The sequence below is a fragment of the Salvelinus alpinus genome, chromosome 31 (genome assembly GCF_045679555.1).
Source record: "Salvelinus alpinus chromosome 31, SLU_Salpinus.1, whole genome shotgun sequence".
Lineage (NCBI taxonomy): Eukaryota > Metazoa > Chordata > Actinopteri > Salmoniformes > Salmonidae > Salvelinus > Salvelinus alpinus.
Genome location: NC_092116.1, coordinates 18150140 through 18167772, shown reverse-complemented (window position 1 = coordinate 18167772; position 17633 = coordinate 18150140). Strand labels below are relative to the sequence as shown.

The 17633-nt window shown below is 38.8% G+C and overlaps 1 protein-coding gene and 1 long non-coding RNA gene across 2 annotated transcripts; both read left to right on the top strand.

Annotated features, from left to right (window-relative positions):
• The first annotated feature begins 156 nt into the window (after positions 1 to 156).
• LOC139561670 (uncharacterized) lies at positions 157 to 6200 on the top strand. Its single transcript, XR_011672182.1, has 3 exons — positions 157 to 3357; positions 4342 to 4408; positions 4968 to 6200. It is a non-coding gene; the product is annotated as an uncharacterized lncRNA (long non-coding RNA).
• A 6923-nt stretch (positions 6201 to 13123) lies between these two features.
• Positions 13124 to 17212, top strand: LOC139561667 (low affinity immunoglobulin gamma Fc region receptor III-A-like). Its single transcript, XM_071378914.1, has 5 exons — positions 13124 to 13243; positions 13338 to 13616; positions 13788 to 14033; positions 14112 to 14228; positions 16803 to 17212. The coding sequence occupies exons 2-5, from the start codon at positions 13451 to 13453 to the stop codon at positions 16880 to 16882; spliced, it is 609 nt and encodes a 202-aa protein (XP_071235015.1). The 5' UTR covers positions 13124 to 13243; positions 13338 to 13450; the 3' UTR covers positions 16883 to 17212.
• The last annotated feature ends 421 nt before the right edge of the window (positions 17213 to 17633 follow it).

Genomic DNA, 17633 nt, shown 5'->3' with positions numbered 1-17633 from the left:
GTGAAGACATAATGATTTATTAAAGTAAAGACGGAAAAAACACGAAAACGAAATACACTTGAATAATTAACAAAATAACAAAACGGAGTAGACAGACCTGGACATGGAACTTACAATAAACACGAAAAACTCACGAACAGGAACAGACTACAAAAACCGAGACAGTCCCGTATGGTGCGACAAACACTGACACAGGAGACAACCACCCACAACGAACACTGTGAAACAACCTACCTAAATATGACTCTCAATTAGAGGAAACGCCAAACACCTGCCTCTAATTGAGAGCCATACCAGGCAACCCTAAACCAACATAGAAACAGAAAACATAGAATGCCCACCCAAACTCACGTCCTGACCAACTAACACATAAAACAAACTAACAGAAATAGGTCAGGAACGTGACAGTAGGGTAGACAGAGCAAGTGTTTGGTGGGTGCAGCCATGTTCCTCCCCTTTATGCTACTTTATTCATGTTTACTAATATGCCTGGTCTATTTATGCAAATGAGGCACACAGTTGTTTTTATTTGAACACAAAATACAAAAAAACTGATACAATAACTAAATGTTTATAATATGTGCTATATTCAACAACAAAAAACACACACACACACACGTGTTTACAATAAATGAAAAATTGACATGCTGACACACATCACATAAACAAACAAATTGAAACAACCATAACAACACAATAACAAAGACGTATCTATGTCGACAGTATCAAACTAAAAGTGTCCCTCAGAATCATCTGACTAATGAACAAGTCAACCACCAAACCCCTGAGAAGAGTCAGATAGCTGACTGTGGTTTTGACACATGTTCCCCCTATAGAAATAGTGTATGTGTGTATGGAGGGGATAGCTGAATCTGAGGCTAGCTGGGATACCAGTAGTCACCATAGCAAAGGTTTGAGGGGAGGCATGTATCTGTGCATGGTGGGTGTAAAAATGAATTAACATCTGCACATTCTGATACCAAACTGATCTCATCTCAGATCTCTATTCTTGTTCCATCCTCCTTTCCTCCAATAAAGAGGAAGGAACCAGTGTGAGGTCATGTAGACAATCATAAGAAGAAGTTGGTAAGAAAATTAACACGCCATCACCCTCTACTCTTTTTTTTCCACAACTTTGTACATTTCTCAATCATTTTCTATCTCAATTTTTCTGTGTGATGGTGAAGAGGTGTGATCTAAACAGACTGTCATCATATAGGAAGTAGAGGGGTTTGTCAGAAGAACTGTAGTTGTAGAGAAAGTCACTTGTCAGTGGGACAGAATGGAAAACACATTGCTCTGTGTGCTGCTCTGTAAGTATGGACTCCCGGGTGGAGCAGTGGTCTAGAGCACTGCATCGCAGTGCTAGCTGCGCCACCAGAGTCTCTGGGTTCACGCCCAGGCTCTGTCGCAGCTGGCCGCGACCGGGAGGTCCGTGGTGCGACGCACAATTGGCCTAGCGTCGTCCGGGTTAGGGAGGGTTTGGCCGGTAGGGATATCCTTGTCTCAGCTTCTGGGTTGGAGGCGCGCTGTGTTAAGAAGCAGTGCGGCTTGGTTCATAAGATGAATGCACCAATTTGTAAGTCGCTCTGGATAAGAGCATCTGCTAAATTACTTAAATGTAATGGGTGGTTATTTTCTGTTTCAGTGTTTGCACCATACGGGACTGTTTCGGTTGTTTGTTTGTACTTTTGTTCAGTGTTCTGTTGATTTATTAAATATCTCATTATGGACACTTACCACGCTGCACATTGGTCCGATCCTTGCTACTCCTCCTCAGACGAAGAGGAAATCCGTTACACCTGTACCAGCAGGCTACATGGAGAATGAAACAGTTGGATAGTGAAAACGTCTCGAATCGCGCAAAATGGAATATAACATTGCGGATAAAGTTCAGTATGACACAATTTCATGCATACAACTTTAAAATACCTGCATCATTAAACTGAGAGCTTTACCGTTTCTCAAATGACGTGTTAGGGTGATTTTAGAGACTGTTCATGTTATTGGGGGTTCCCCATAAGGAGGATGAGGAAGTGATTTGCTGTTTAGGGTAAGTTTTAAATCACAAAAAGGTGTCTGAACCGTTCTATAACCGTTCTATAAAAAAGACATTTCATTGTAAAAAAGCAAACTTCGCTTTTAATATCAGTGAATGACTGCACATGAGTTGCTGGTGAGATGCTATTCAGTCATTTCAACCATTTACTGTAATACTAGCATACGTATTACGTTGTGGACTGGAGCCCCACTGAATATGTTGGCCTTCCGTGTTTCAATATTCAAGTAGTGGATGTATTGTTATACTGAAGCTCTTTTTAGTTACATTTTCATCCATGGATGTTTGTGTCTGAGAGAGAATGATGTAAGAGCTGCAATTATTTAGTTGCACAATATACACTGAGTGAACAAAACATTAAGAACACCTTCCTTGCTATTTATTCAGTTAGTTGTCTGTGCAGAGAGACCTGTAGCTGTTCTGACCCTCCAACCCAACTGGACCCAAATATTTAGAGGAGATACTATCACTATGAGATGTGACATACAAGGGGGAGGAGACTCTGACTGGCAGTATGAGTGGCATAACAACAGGAAGTCAGTCTACTCTAATAAAAAGCCAGAGTACAGAATCAGTCCTGTCTACACGTCCAACAGTGTAGACACACACACACACAAAAAAACAAACATGTGCGCACACACACACATGCACACGAACACACAAATACAGAAAAAACACATTCATTTTTACAATGTGATGTGTTCCAAAAGCACATGTTTTCATGTGATCACATGTGATCTTATGTTAAGTTAATGTGATAACGTGATCTTATTTGAAGTTAATGTGATAACATGTGACAACATGTGAAGCAACATGTGATGACATGAAACTGCACATGTGAAAACGTGATTTCACTTTACAATTCTCATGTGTTTTTTCTGTGAGGGACACACACACAATAACACCTTGTACATTAAGGATTTGTATGTTATTTTAATTTACCAGATAAATACAACAAATATATTTCATTTAACCATGTGTGTATTACTGTAACAGCTTAAATAAATGATATGGTGTAATGATGATAGATCTTATAAACAGCTACAGTAATTCTATCTGCTTTGTATTGTGTATTGAATTGTTGGGTTGTAAATGTACTGAAATGTATTATCATTGATTCATTATTTCTGTCATTCAGATGATAGAATAACATATTTTCTATGTCACATATACATGTTTGCTTCTAATGACCTGTACTTTTACAATATCTTTGCATTGTGCTTTTTTTAATAAACTTTTAATTTTTTATTCACCATGTAACGATCGTCGTATAAAGGAGAAGACCAAGGTGCAGCGTGGTAAGTACTCATAATTACTTTTAATGAATACAAATACTATAACCAAACAACAAAAACGATAAACGAACAGTTCTGCAAGGTGACATACACTAAACAGAAAACAACCACCCACAAACACAGGTGGGAAAACAGGCTACCTAAGTCTGGCTCTCAATCAGAGACAACGATAGACAGCGGCTTCTGATTGAGAACCATACCAGGCCAAACACACAGAAATACAACACAAGGACAACATAGAACACCAGACATATAATGCCCACCCAAACTCTCGCCACACACCAGATAGAATGAATGCTTTGTTACAGTAAACAGATATTGTCATCATGGTCAACTCTTCCACACAACCAACCTACTTTGGTCAGCTCTCCTTTCAGCCTAATAGAGTTCTTGGGCTCCTCAACTTTACAGGAAAGTGTTAGGAAGGCAACATTGCAGTGTTTAAACAACATTGTTGACAGAAAAACTCTTTAATGAAATGTTAGGCATTATATTTGACACTGACTACACAACTAATACCCCTGATAATATAATAGAATATAATACAATAGAACTCTCCAAACTAGTACTTTAGGTTGATCAGTTCTAGTTCAGTTGTAACATCAGGAAATACTATCAGAAATACATATGAAGAACTTGAGACATATTACATCCTTTCTCTGATAAAAATAGTGATGTGCAACATTTTATAACCCCCCTCATAGATAGTAATGACCTCTCACTATACTTTAACATTAAACTACTGTAGTTCTACAACCAACACACACAAATGCCTTCACTGTTTTTAATAAACTGAAAAATATAAATGTTTTATAAATTCACACCTATAATTGCAAAGGGGTCTTCCAAGTAAACAAAAGACTCATAAGTCAGAATGTGACATAACATGGTAACAATATCAAATGTTTCCATTACTGTGTTGAATTGGTCATCTAAGTACAGTATGCATGACTAACAGTTCTTGCATGTTGCCTCCTCATCCTACAGACCAGGTCAAGGTGATTCATGACATTAGTGGTTGTCTGACTCTGACTGATATTTCCCTGCATCGTTGGTAAGACCACTGTTCCAGTCAGGGGGGTTATGTGTCTATGTGTTTAGACCTATTTGGTCAGACAGACAGGCAGACAGACAGACAGACAGACAGGCAGAGGTCAAAGTGTCACTACCATTAGGGATTAGAATACTAGAATGGACATGAACCTTCTTATGATGGGATAAATGTCAGCCATTTTGGTTAGGGAGTTGATCAATCATGGTTTGCCAGTTCTGTGATAAGACATTGTGTAAAATAATACATTTGAAGAATTTATCTGCACTGTATGTTTGTTAGCTAGTTAGCAAGCCAGTTTTAGAGGAATGATAAACATTTTTAATCAAATGCCAATATGTCAACATTCCATTCAGACAATGCAATCCACAGCCATGCACTGGTTGAAATCAGTTGACAATAGGACTTAGAAAAGTTTGAAATGCAACAAGTACTGACATCGTATAATAATAACTTGACAGCTTTCCAACAATACACAAATGTAGATATTTATAGTCTGTTCACATATACTGAGTATACTAAACATTAGGAACACCTTCCCCTTCCCCCCTTTTTCCCTCAGAACAGCCTCAATTCGTCGGGACATGGACTCCACAAAGTGTTGTAAGCAATCCTCAGGGATGCTGGCCCATGTTGACCAATGCTTCCTACAGTTGGGTCAAATTGGCTGGATGTCCTTTGGGTGATGGACCTTTCTTGATACACACAGGAAACTGTTGAGTGTAAAAAACCCAGCAACATTGCAGTTCTTGACACGCCTGGCACCTACAGTACTACCATACCCTATTCAAAGGCACTTAAATCTTTTGTCTTGCCCGTTCACCTCTATCCATGGCTCAATAATGTCAAGGCTTAAACATCCTTATTTAACCTGTCTCCAACCCTTCATCTACACTGATTGAAGTGGATTTAATAAGTGATAAGGGATGATAGCTTTCACCTTGATTCACCTGGTCAGTCTATGTCATGGAAAGAGCAGGTGTTCTTAATGTTTTGTATAATCTGTGTATAGTTTAGAGGCTATTTATACAGACAATTGGTATAAAACCGATGTAAAGTGTATTTATAATTATTTGACATTTATTTAGGTTGACAATAATTCTATTACACAATTTCTGATACATTACATGCCTTACTTGTATTTTCCTACATAAGTAAAATCAGGATTTTGCCTCTTCTGTTATTCATTCCTATTAGGTTTTGATTTCTCCCTGAACAATATGGCTGCCATCTTTACCCCATTTTGGAACTTTGAGGGTCTATGACATAGACTTAAGTCTTCTTAGGTATGATGCTAAAAGCTTGGCCCACCTGTATTTTGGGAGTTTCTCCCATTCTTCTCCGCAGATCCTCGCAAGCTCTGTCAGGTTGGATGGGGAGCGTTGCTGCACAGAAATTTTCAGGACTCTCCAGAGATATTCGATCGGATTCAAGTCGGGGCTCTGGCTGGGCCACTCAAGAACATTCAGAGACTTGTCCCGAAGCCACTCCTGCGTTGTCTTGGCTGTGTGCTTAGGGTCATTTTCCTGTTGGAAGGCAACAGCTCTGGTGGACATTCCTGTAGTCAGCATGCCAATTGCACACTCCCTCAGAACTTGATACATCTGTGGCATTGTGTGACAAAACTGCACATTTAAAGAGGCCTTTTATTGTCCCCAACACAAGGTGCACCTGTGTAATAATCAGCTTCTTGATATGCCACACTTGTCAGGTGGATGGATTTTCTTTGCAAATGAGAAAGGGAATTAAACAAATGAGTGTAAAACATTTGAAAGAAATATGTTTTTTGAGCATATGGAACATTTCTGGGATCTTTTATTTCATATCATGAAACATGGGACCCACACTTTACTTTGGACTTTGTCCTTTTCAAGAAAAAAAACTGTATTTCCTGATATACACTTCCTGATATACAATGATAGCATATACAATATTCAAACATGCTTTGGGGAATCAACACTACTGTAGTGTGGGGGGAGGGGATTCACTTTGATCGCTTTTATTATTATTTTTACATTTTGCAAAAAGTGAAGAATAAAACATTCATGCCACGAGAGGAACCGGACCCGGCCAAATAGGTCCCGGAACGAAACAGTCCAAAACGGAGAGGTGCCGGATCCTGTTCCGGCAGGATACAGCTCAAATTAAGGATTGCACACGCGTTAAAGCTCGCACACACACACGTCCCAGGAGAATGCTGAGAAAAGGCGGTGGTGAGGTGCAGTACAGAACTCATATTCAGGTCCAATTTTCCCCTGGGCTTTATTTTATGTGCTACACTATAACTTTATTTGCATATGTGGTAATTTAGCATCCCTGTCAATGTACTGCAGTCATACTGATACCATCTCTAAAGGCAGTACCAAGACAATTGGCGTGTCATGTTCATTTAAACATGGCCTGTAGAATATACTGTAGGTAGGATTCTAGATGGCTGTAATTACTGTGTGTGTCCATCATCTTACATAGGACAACACAGGGACTTTGGATGCTTATAAAATGCTCTCAGTATCATTCATGATAGATAGTTATAGAGAGCCAGCAGATAATACATTATTTCCATAATCCTAATATAATACTGTATATAACATCATATATCATCAAATCATTTCTAATTATAATACATTTCATAATGACAGAACCTTTCAATGTCACTCTTTTTGTCGTCTCTCTTGGAGCCTGATACTGACAGCTGTGGAAGCAACTGTTGTTTTCTGTGAATCTATTTGTATAACCGGTGACAGTGACACTATTCTCATATTTACATACTGTCTCTGTTGCTTGTTGTCCAAGGCAGGTAAATGATGTGGTGAGGTGTATTCACATGAGGTATTAGTCCTTTGATCCTATTTCATGCTTTTAAAATGACCAAACATGTACCAACGTGTATGAAATAATCAATTACCACTACTACTACTACTACTACTACTACTACTATTACTACTACTGTATCACCATGGCTTACAATACATTTTACATATAGCACGATCCACTGTGTTATTCTAGCATGACTCAACAAAAAGAGAGATGTGTGTCAGTGCATTAATGTCATGGTATTGTTGTCAGATAACAGATCTCTGTAATGTGTTGCATGGAGAAGACATGTTAAGCTCCAGAACCATCTTACTGAATAGATACTGTCATCAGTCACATTCAATACATTCCACTAGGTGTCTCATCAGTGCCATTATTCACAATATTTACGTCAATAACAGTGGTAGTAGCAGAGACGGAAGAGGAAGCGGGACACCTCACTCACTCCTTTTTTCTGCTTCATATACAGTCAGTCAATGAACTAAGCAGACCAGACCCAGCTGTTATCACATTGGTGTCTATGGGAGAGCCAGACAGGAACTGTGACCATTTCTTTCAATGGTAAAGTGTCTGAGTAAGACCTTCATTTATCCACCATCTTTGGTAGTAGTTGGCAGTTTGGCAATGCACAGGTTTGCACAATTTCAGAGGTCAGCAAAAGCTTCCCCCACATTATCTATGATGTGGCTGAGAATGTGTTTCAGTTAAAAGGAGACATATTTATAAATAGTTTGGCGCGTTCATGTTTTCCCCATGTATTTAGTAATGAATTTCTCCAAATATATTGTTGTTCTTTTCCAATTTTACCAGTATGATGAGTATTTACTGTGCGCAAGTCCAATCATGTGTCGAGGAAATGTTTGGTCAAGTTATTGGTGCATTTAACTTTAATATTTAAATGCAGTAATTTCCACGTTTGCAATCCTCCAAGTGGATATGATGTTCAGGTGGACATGAACTCTCGCTACACTTACAGAAATACATTTAGTTTATTTCCATATATTAATGTTTCCTTTATTTGTCATTTGTGCATCTCTGCTCCATGTCTGTCAGTGTCTGTCATGTCTGTGGGTAATGGGAGCTCACGCCTCAGTGCACATAGACATACAGTACGTGGCCTGCACACCACGTTTGGGAGTCAGTAATGTTTAAAAAATGTAAACCATTGTTCACTTCATGTACTGTGATGAAATAGTATGATTCATTCTGATTTAGACAAATTTAGGGATGTGAAAGAAGGATCTGGAGAAGGTCTGTATGGAGGAGTGGGCCAAAATCCCTGCTGCAGTGTGTGCAAACCTGGTCAAGAACTACAGGAAACGTATGATCTCTGTAATTGCAAACAAAGGTTTCTGTACCAAATATTAAGTTCTGCTTTTCTGATGTATCAAATACTTATGTCATGCAATAAAATGCAAATTAATTACTTAAAAATCATACAATGTGATTTTCTGGATTTTTGTTTTAGTTTCCGTCTCTCACAGTTGAAGTGTACCTCTGATAAAAAATTACAGACCTCTACATGCTTTGTAAGTAGGAAAACCTGCAAAATCGGCAGTGTATCAAATACTTGTTCTCCCCACTGTATGTTTGGAACCTTTTTGACCATTCAAACAAAGGTTGGACCACTTAAATCGGTTGTTTGTGTGTATGCCTCTCAAGACATAAAATGCTGTGCACAAAGCCTGAGAAACCCTACACTGGTTTGTTATAGTTACCACAAACCAACAACCCTGCTCAAACAGAGAGGAGTTGAGTGGTTATGGTTTGATCTCTTCCTCTTTAGCAGTGAGGGTTTGTGAAGGAGGGTGGAGTGTGTGAAGCTGTTTTTTTCCACTGTGGTCAGAGAGAGACAAATGGAGAGGGTTGTAGATGTCAAAATGGTGAACAGGCCTTTACATGAAAAGGTGTATGGGGCTTTCTGTGTTTATCAGAGAGATGGATGCCAATGTTATTTTAGCATACAGTATACTGTAGTTCACTTGTCATATTCATTTCTCCTTTACATTTAATCTATCACTGACAGTGGCGGTCTGAGCCGTTTAAGATGAGGGAGGATGATTTCTTTCCTTATGAGCATGGCCTTATTTCTATGACAGCATGTTGGATGACTGTCATTCATATTCCATTCACCCAGGTCAATATAACAACGATAGGTTTACGCTACTACATGATACAAACATTTTCCCTATACCCATCATGAGGTTGCTACCCTATGACGATTTTGAGGTGACAGACAGTGACACACTCTGGCCTAAATCTAGTTGATCTAGGGTGTAATCATTAATCCTGCAGTTGCAAACGAGAAGAGTTTTTTGGAAGAATTCAGGTATGTTTATCCCCGTTTGCTTCCGTTTAAGAAATGTTTTTCAACAGAATCGGTGGAATGAATACACCCCTGATCATGTGCAAACATGGGTCACTTTCATAGCAACCACGTTGTATTCCTTCTTGCATCTATGTGCTCTCCTCCTCTCACCTTTTCTCTTCGCTTGTGGACTTCAATGCACAACACATCAGTTGTATGTGACAAGGCAAAAAAAAAATTACAAGCCAAACCATGTCATAACCGCTACACACAGCCTACATTGTTGTAACCATATTGTTGTAACCATATAAACAGCCACCACTAACATTTAGTGGCCGCTGCCAACATACTGACTCAACTCCAGCCACTTTAATAATGGGAATTGATGGAAATTATGTAAAAATGTATCAATAGCCACTTTAAACAATGCCACTTAATATAATGTTTACATACCCTACATTACTCATCTCATATGTATATGTATATACTGTACTCTATATTATCTACTGCATCTTGCCATCTTTATGTAATACATGTATCACTAGCCACTTTAAACTATGCCACTTTATGTTTATATACCCTGCATTACTCATCTCATATGTATATACTGTACTCTATACCATCTACTGCATCTTGCCTATGCCATTCACTCATTCTTATATCTTTATGTACATATTCTTTATCCCTTTACACTTGTGTGTATAAGGTAGTAGTTGTGGAATTGTTAGGTTAGATTACTTGTTGGTTATTACTGCATTGTCGGAACTAGAAGCACAAGCATTTCGCTACACTCACATTAACATCTGCTAACCATGTGTATGTGACAAATAAATTTGATTTGATTTGATTTGATTAGCTAAAGTAACGTGATAGTCAACATAGCTAATAGAACTAAAGCGTCAGTAAACCTGCTTCAATCATGCAGTAACGTTACAGTGTACAGTCAGTAAGCAGTTTAGCGATTACACCAGCTGGCCCCGGTGGCAATAAATTAGTAAAACCAAAAGTTTATCTTGAATTGGAAGAGTTCTAGTCATAGCCAGCTAGCTAACATAGCATCCCTCTGTTTGAGCAGGGTGTTTCAGTAGGCTAAACTACCTAGCTGCATTTGCTAGCTAAGTAAGTGAAACTGAACGTGATTTTTTTTAAACTAAATTTCTCTGTCTCGCTCTTGCTTCTCCTTAATTTTGGAAGAAATTAATTTGTTCAAAACTGTTCAACTATTGTCTTTATCTCTTTTTGAGTCAATTACTCACCACATGTTATGCACTGCAGTGCTAGCTAGCTGTAGCTTATGCTTTCAGTTCTAGATTAATACTCTGATCCTTTGATTGGGTGGACAATATGTCAGTTCATGTTGCAAGGACTCTGATAAGTTGGAGAACATCCTCCAGAAGTTGTCATAATTACTGTGTAGGTTTATGGAATGGGTTGGAACCATGAGCCTCCTAAGGTTTGTATTAAAGTCAATGTACCCAGAAGATGACGGAAGCTAGCTGTCCTCTGGCTACACCATGTGCTACCCTACAGAGTGTTGTTGAGACTACTGTAGACCATTACGAAACAGTGTGTTTTAAACAATTATTGGTAACATGAATATATTTAATATTATTTTATCTAAAAAGGATCACTTTTTAAATGTTTTAAAATATGTATTTTTATGAAATTAACTGAGGAGGATTGTCCTCCCCTTGCTCTTCTGAGGAGCCTCCACTGCAGTCTGATAACTCATTTCCTGTGTTATTCCTCTGAACAGTTGACAGACCTGCCTTGTAACCAATAATCTTCACACACAGCTAACTTCTAAATAGCTCCTAAACCATGAAGTCAACCCTTTGACACCTCTCCACCTCTCCTACTGCCATTAAAGATTCTACTGAAAATGTAAACATGACCGGGTATGGTCAATGCAATGTTCCCTTTTGCACAAATATAATTTTATCATCAATGCTCCTTCCTCAGATCATTACTTTAGTTTTGTTAGTTCTCTCTTCCACCAACAATAAGACCACAGTGTTGCTGTGTCTTCTCCTTTTACAGAAAGAGGAAGTTGAGTCAAGATGAACATGACATCAGATGCACATTTTTTCTGTTTCTCTTTAAGGATCTGTAGCTTTCTAATTCTGACAAAGACCCATTTGTGTCACAGCCACAGGAAATGTAGGGTTCCGGTCCAGATGAAACGCTGGTGTCTTCAGTCACTTACCAGCGGCTCAGAATGGAACACAGTTCATTTATTGGACGAGAGATTGTTTCATTTATAGAATATGAAGTATGTCAACCATGCACAATACATATGTCATCAGATGATGACTTTGTTTGGTTACACTGTGTTTAGAGAGGAATGGAGTTGATGGTCACTGCAGCTTCTAATTTGATTGTTGCATGAGCCTGAGAAACATCACACATCTATATACATTGTGTAGTTTTTTACCAAATATATTTTTAGATTCAATAAAATTGTATAGTTTTGGTCTTCTAGCTCAATTCCTGTTCTCAGTCTGTCAATGTAATTTAGTCAGTTCTCTCTGTTTTTCTCCCTCTTTAACTCTCTCTCTTTCTCACTCTCTCTATTTCTCTTTTTCTTGCTCTCTCTATTTCTCTTTTCTCTCTCGTTCTCCCTCTCCGTCTCTCTTTCTGTGTTTAAGTGCTTTGTGCATTTTTCATCTGTGGAACACTCAAGGTGAATAAATAATCAGAATGTATTTTTCTGCATTTCATCACTCTAACCCGACACCACCACACACATGGTTCACTAACTGAACATGTCAAATTCTGAGAAAACCTTTCTTTAAAGAGTCATTTGAAATAGCTACTTGTATCCAGATTAAGTAATGTATAGCATGTGTCTAATCTGCAAATCTATGTTTCAGCCCTGCTCAGCTATACTGACAGTAAATATCAACTTATTTTAGAAGAAATAGGGAATTATTTAAGAAAAGTGCAAGGGTGCCAATATATTTGGCAGCAACTGTTGTACACCTAAAATGTACTTTTATCAAAACTCTACAACAACAGCTGAACTGTTGGAAATGAATCCACACGATGTGTATCAAATAATGTTCAAATCATCTGATTCATTTGATGCAATTTTATGCTCTTCTCTCACAGCTCTTTCCAAAGCGACAGTGAGTGACATACAGGGGGGAGGAGACAGACTGGAACTACAGATGGTATAAGAATAGTCAGTCAGTGATCCCCTTTAACACAAAGCCTGAGTACAGAATCAGTCCTGTCTACATGTCTAACAGTGGCGAAACATGCTCTCCACGATCAATGATGCTGTACAATTGGATGTGACTGGTAAGTATATCTAATCATGTAAACGTCTCCATGGGCAACGAGAATACTTTCTTAGATTGAAAGTTTTAAACGTGTCCTCTGCCTAATCACAGATCAGCCACAACCTGTCCTGAGTATCTCTCCTCAGTGGCTGAACCCTGGAGACTCAGTGTCTCTGAGCTGTGAAGTTGACAGGACATCTACAGGCTGGAGATTCTCCTGGTACAGGACTGTTCCCTACAGAGCTGGGTTACCCTCCCTATTAGACAAGTCTTACTCTCTACAGCCCCTATCTGACAATGGGACTAGTGAAGAGTCCTACACTCTGATCCCTGCTGGTCCTACTCCCACAGGAGGATATGTGTGTAGAGCTGGGAGAGGAGACCCAGTCTATGACACACTCTACAGTGAACCTCAGTTTCTCTGGTCAGGAGGTAACTAACTGCATTGAAACATATTTAAGTCCCCCTCATGTGTATAATATATATTATTTAACTAAAGGTTTGACTCTGTCTCTCTTTGTTTCAGATCGGCAACCTTCAGTGTCTCTCAGAATAAGTCCCAACACAACTCAACACTTTAGATCAAAGTCTCTCTCACTGAGCTGTGAGGAGAAGGGGAACTCTACTGAATGGAGACTGATGAGATACACAGAGAGAGGAGTAGAGTCAGGGTGTGTCTCTAACTGGGGATCAATAACAGGGTCCACATGTCCCATCAGGTCCACATACACATGGTACAGTGGAGTGTTCTGGTGTGAGTCTGGATCAGGAGAGTACAGTAATGCTGTCAACATCACAGTGGATGGTACGTCTGTTGTACGACATTCACACAAAAAAAACAACATTTCAATGTATGATAGGATGTTCAATTCTGTAACTGAATTTCATCTCTTATAAAATACAAGATCATACTATTTTGAGGGTGATGACTCCAGTATGCAGATTTACAGTATTATTTATATATTATGTTAAACAGCTGGTGATATGATCCTGGAGAGCCCTGTCCATCCCGTGACTGAAGGAGACTCTGTGACTCTGCGATGCAAATACTGGACAACAAGCTCAAACATCAAAGCTGATTTCTACAAAGATGGAGTACTCATCAAGAATGAGACCACAGGAGAGATGACCATCCCTGCAGTATCCAAGTCAGATGAAGGATTCTACAAATGCAAATACCCTGACAAGGGAGAATCACCAGAGAGCTGGGTGACAGTGAGAAGTGAGAAGAGCTGTCTGTGTGTGTGAGAGAGTTACTGTGTATGTTTTTGTCTTGATGGTAAAACATTTGTTTTTCTAGTCTCTCCAGGTTCTGTTGTCTCCATCTCTCTGCCCAGGCTGCTGTGTGGTCTACTGGTGGTGTCTCCCTTTCTACTGGTGTCCATCATGCTGATGGTGAAATGCTGCAGGCCTCGAGGTGAGAACTTTCTTTCAGTGTATCTACAATCAGTTTATCCAGCTAGAGATGGCATGCTTTTATATCACTTTAAAACTAATGTGGAATGAATTGGTTCATTTCAAATGTAAATCGACAAAGTGTCCAGGGGCAGCTATTTCTGTTAAATGTCTTTTATGGAAGCTTTTCCTCACAAAAAGGCAAACTAAAGTTTTCATAATGTAACCTGGCGAAAGTAACCCAGCACTGAACACAAACTAATTTGGGGTTGTATATTCTGTCAAAGCTTACATTTAAAATAGGATAATGTAGGAGGGAAATCACTGCAAGTCACCATAAAGTACATTTCAGTCTAAATCACCATCTAGTAAAATAAATGTGTTAGTAAAGTGCATAAAAACAATATGAGTACAATAAGTACAAAGAAAAATGCATAAACGGTAGTGGCTCTGCTTTCTATAAAATAACAAGTAAATACAAAGACCACAATGTTGACAGTTAGAGTGGACTTTACAACATTTCAAATACCTGAGTACAAGATGTCCATAAAACAAAATGACATTGTGCATGAAAAACAAAAAAATATATTTGGTCATAAATCAATATGGGTTAGGGTTAGGGTTAGGTTACAAACACCCTGTCCACATGATACCCTAACCCCACATGATACCCCAACCCCACATGATACCCCAACCCCACATGATACCCTAACCCCACATGATACCCTATCACCACATGATACCCTAACCCCACATGATACCCTGACCCCACATGATACCCTAACCCCACATGATACCCTGACCCCACATGATACCCTAACCCCACATGATACCCTGACCCCACATGATACCCTGACCCCACATGATACCCTAACCCCACATGATACCCTAACCCCACATGATACCCTAACCCCACATGATACCCTAACCCCACATGATACCCTAGCCCCACATGATACCCTATCACCACATGATACCCTATCACCACATGATACCCTAACCCCACATGATACCCCAACCCCACATGATAACCTAGCCCCACATGATACCCTGACCCCACATGATACCCTAACCCCACATGGAACAGTAGATCCTCATCTCCCCCATACTGCACTGGGGGAAATGTCATATCAACATATAAATTACAACTCAAAAATGAAACATAATACAACACACTGAAGCTTTACATGAAATAAAATGTAATTCTGATCGTTACTCACTCTTCAAATAATATTATTATCAACTCCACAACGTGGTTCTGAGAACACTGGTATTCAGCTAGCATGAAGCTAACTTCCTCATGTCAATGTGAAAGTATCAACAGGCTAACATGACCATCTGGCATAAATATTACAAAAACGTGTTATACGGTCTGATTTACCACACCTGTCAGCCAGTCAGCATTCAGGGCTTGAACCACCCAGTTAATAAAAAATAATTTTACCACATGGCTACAGTTACTGCTGATGGATTACTATTTATAACTGTGTACAGTTTAAAGAGCAGTTGGTTCAATTAAAACCTCTTGAAGCTAGGGGGCAGAATTTTTATGTTTGGAAAAATAACGTTCCCATTGTAAGCTGCCTATTTCTAGGGTACAGATGCTAGAATATTCATATAATTGACCGAGTAGGATAGAAAACACTCTAAAGTTTCCAAAACTGTCAAAATATTGTCTGTGAGTATAACAGAACTGATTTTGCAGGCAAAAACCTGAGGAAATCCAACCCGGAAGTGACTCTTATTTAGAAAAATCCCTGTTCCATTGCCTGCCTTTCCTCCATTTAAAGGGATATCAACCAGATTCCTTTTCCTGTGGCTTCCTCAGGGTGTGAACAGTCTGGAGACATAGTTTCAAGCTTTTATTTTGAAAAATTAGCGAGATTTATCAAAACGCGTCAGTGGATACATGGATGTCCCTCCATTAGTTGATGCGCTCGACACTGGTTGCTCGACATTTTCTTTCGCTCCAGTAATGAATAGTTTACAGTCTGGTTGAAATATTATCGTTTATTGATGTTAAAAACAACCTGAGGATTGATTATTTAAAACGTTTGACATGTTTCTACGAACTTTACGGATACTATTTGGATTTTTCGTCAAGCCTTGATGACCTGTCTAAGGCTGTGGAATACTGAACATAACGCGCCAAACAAATGGAGATTTTTTTATATAAAAGTTATCTTTATCGAACAAAAGGAACATTTAATGTGTAACTGGGAGTCTCGTGAGTGCAAACATCTGAAGATCATCAAAGGTAAGCGATTAATTGTATTGCTTTTCTGGCTTTCGTGACCAATCTACACTGCTGCTAGGTATTCTTAATGTTTTGTCTAGTGATCAATAAACTCACACAAACGCTTGGATTGCTTTCGCTGTAAAGCATATTTTCAAAATCTGACACGACAGGTGGATTAACAACAAGCTAAGCTGTGTTTTGCTATATTGCACTTGTGATTTCATGAATAGAAATATTTTTAGCAAATTATTTTAAATTTGGCGCTCTGCAATTTAGCGGTTGTTGATGAAAATGATCCCGCTAAAGGGATCCGTGCGTCAAAAAACTCTAATGCTTCCATCCGTTCCATTCCTGTAGATTTATGTTCAACAGTCAAATCTCCTCAAGACCAGATACGATCTGATGATGTCATCGAACAGACTGAATCATCTGTGTGATCATAACAGTATGAACTGTACACTGTGCAAATTTTTTTATGATTTAGAATTTTTGCCATTGATATATGATAGTGTTTACTGAGTTTAATGTCACTGAATGGAATTTCACAAATGCTGAATGTTATTGTTTTGTAAGTTGACATTTTTTAGCTTTTGGTGGCTCATATGCTTTCCTCTGTTATTGTTGATGGTCTTGCTTTTTCTTGAAATATTACACTTCTCTCTTTATTTCAGTCTGTTAATTAAACAAGAGTGTAGTGCCTGTTTATGTTTAAAAGTGGAATTTGCTGTATTTTTTATGTTGTATTTTACATAAAACCATCCTTTTTACATACAGGTGTTGACAGTGCATTCGGTAAGTATTTAGACCGCTTGACTTTTTCCACATTTTGTTACATCACAGACATATTCTGAAATGGAATAAAAAAAAGTTTTCCCCCCTCATCAATCTACACACAATACCCCATAATGACAAAGCAAAAACAGGTTTTTAGACATTTTAGCCAAAAAAAATGAAAAAATAGTGAAATATGTAATTTCACCCCTTTCTCAGTGCTTTGTTTTAGCACCTTTGGCAGCGATTACAGCCTCGAGTTTTCTTGAGTTTGACACTAAAAGCTTGGCATACCTGTATGGGAAGTTTCTCCCATTCTTCTCTGCAGATTCTCTCAAGCTCTGTCAGGTTGGATGGGGAGCGTCACTGCACAGCTATTTTCAGGTCTCTCCAGAGATGTTTGATCGGGTTCCATTC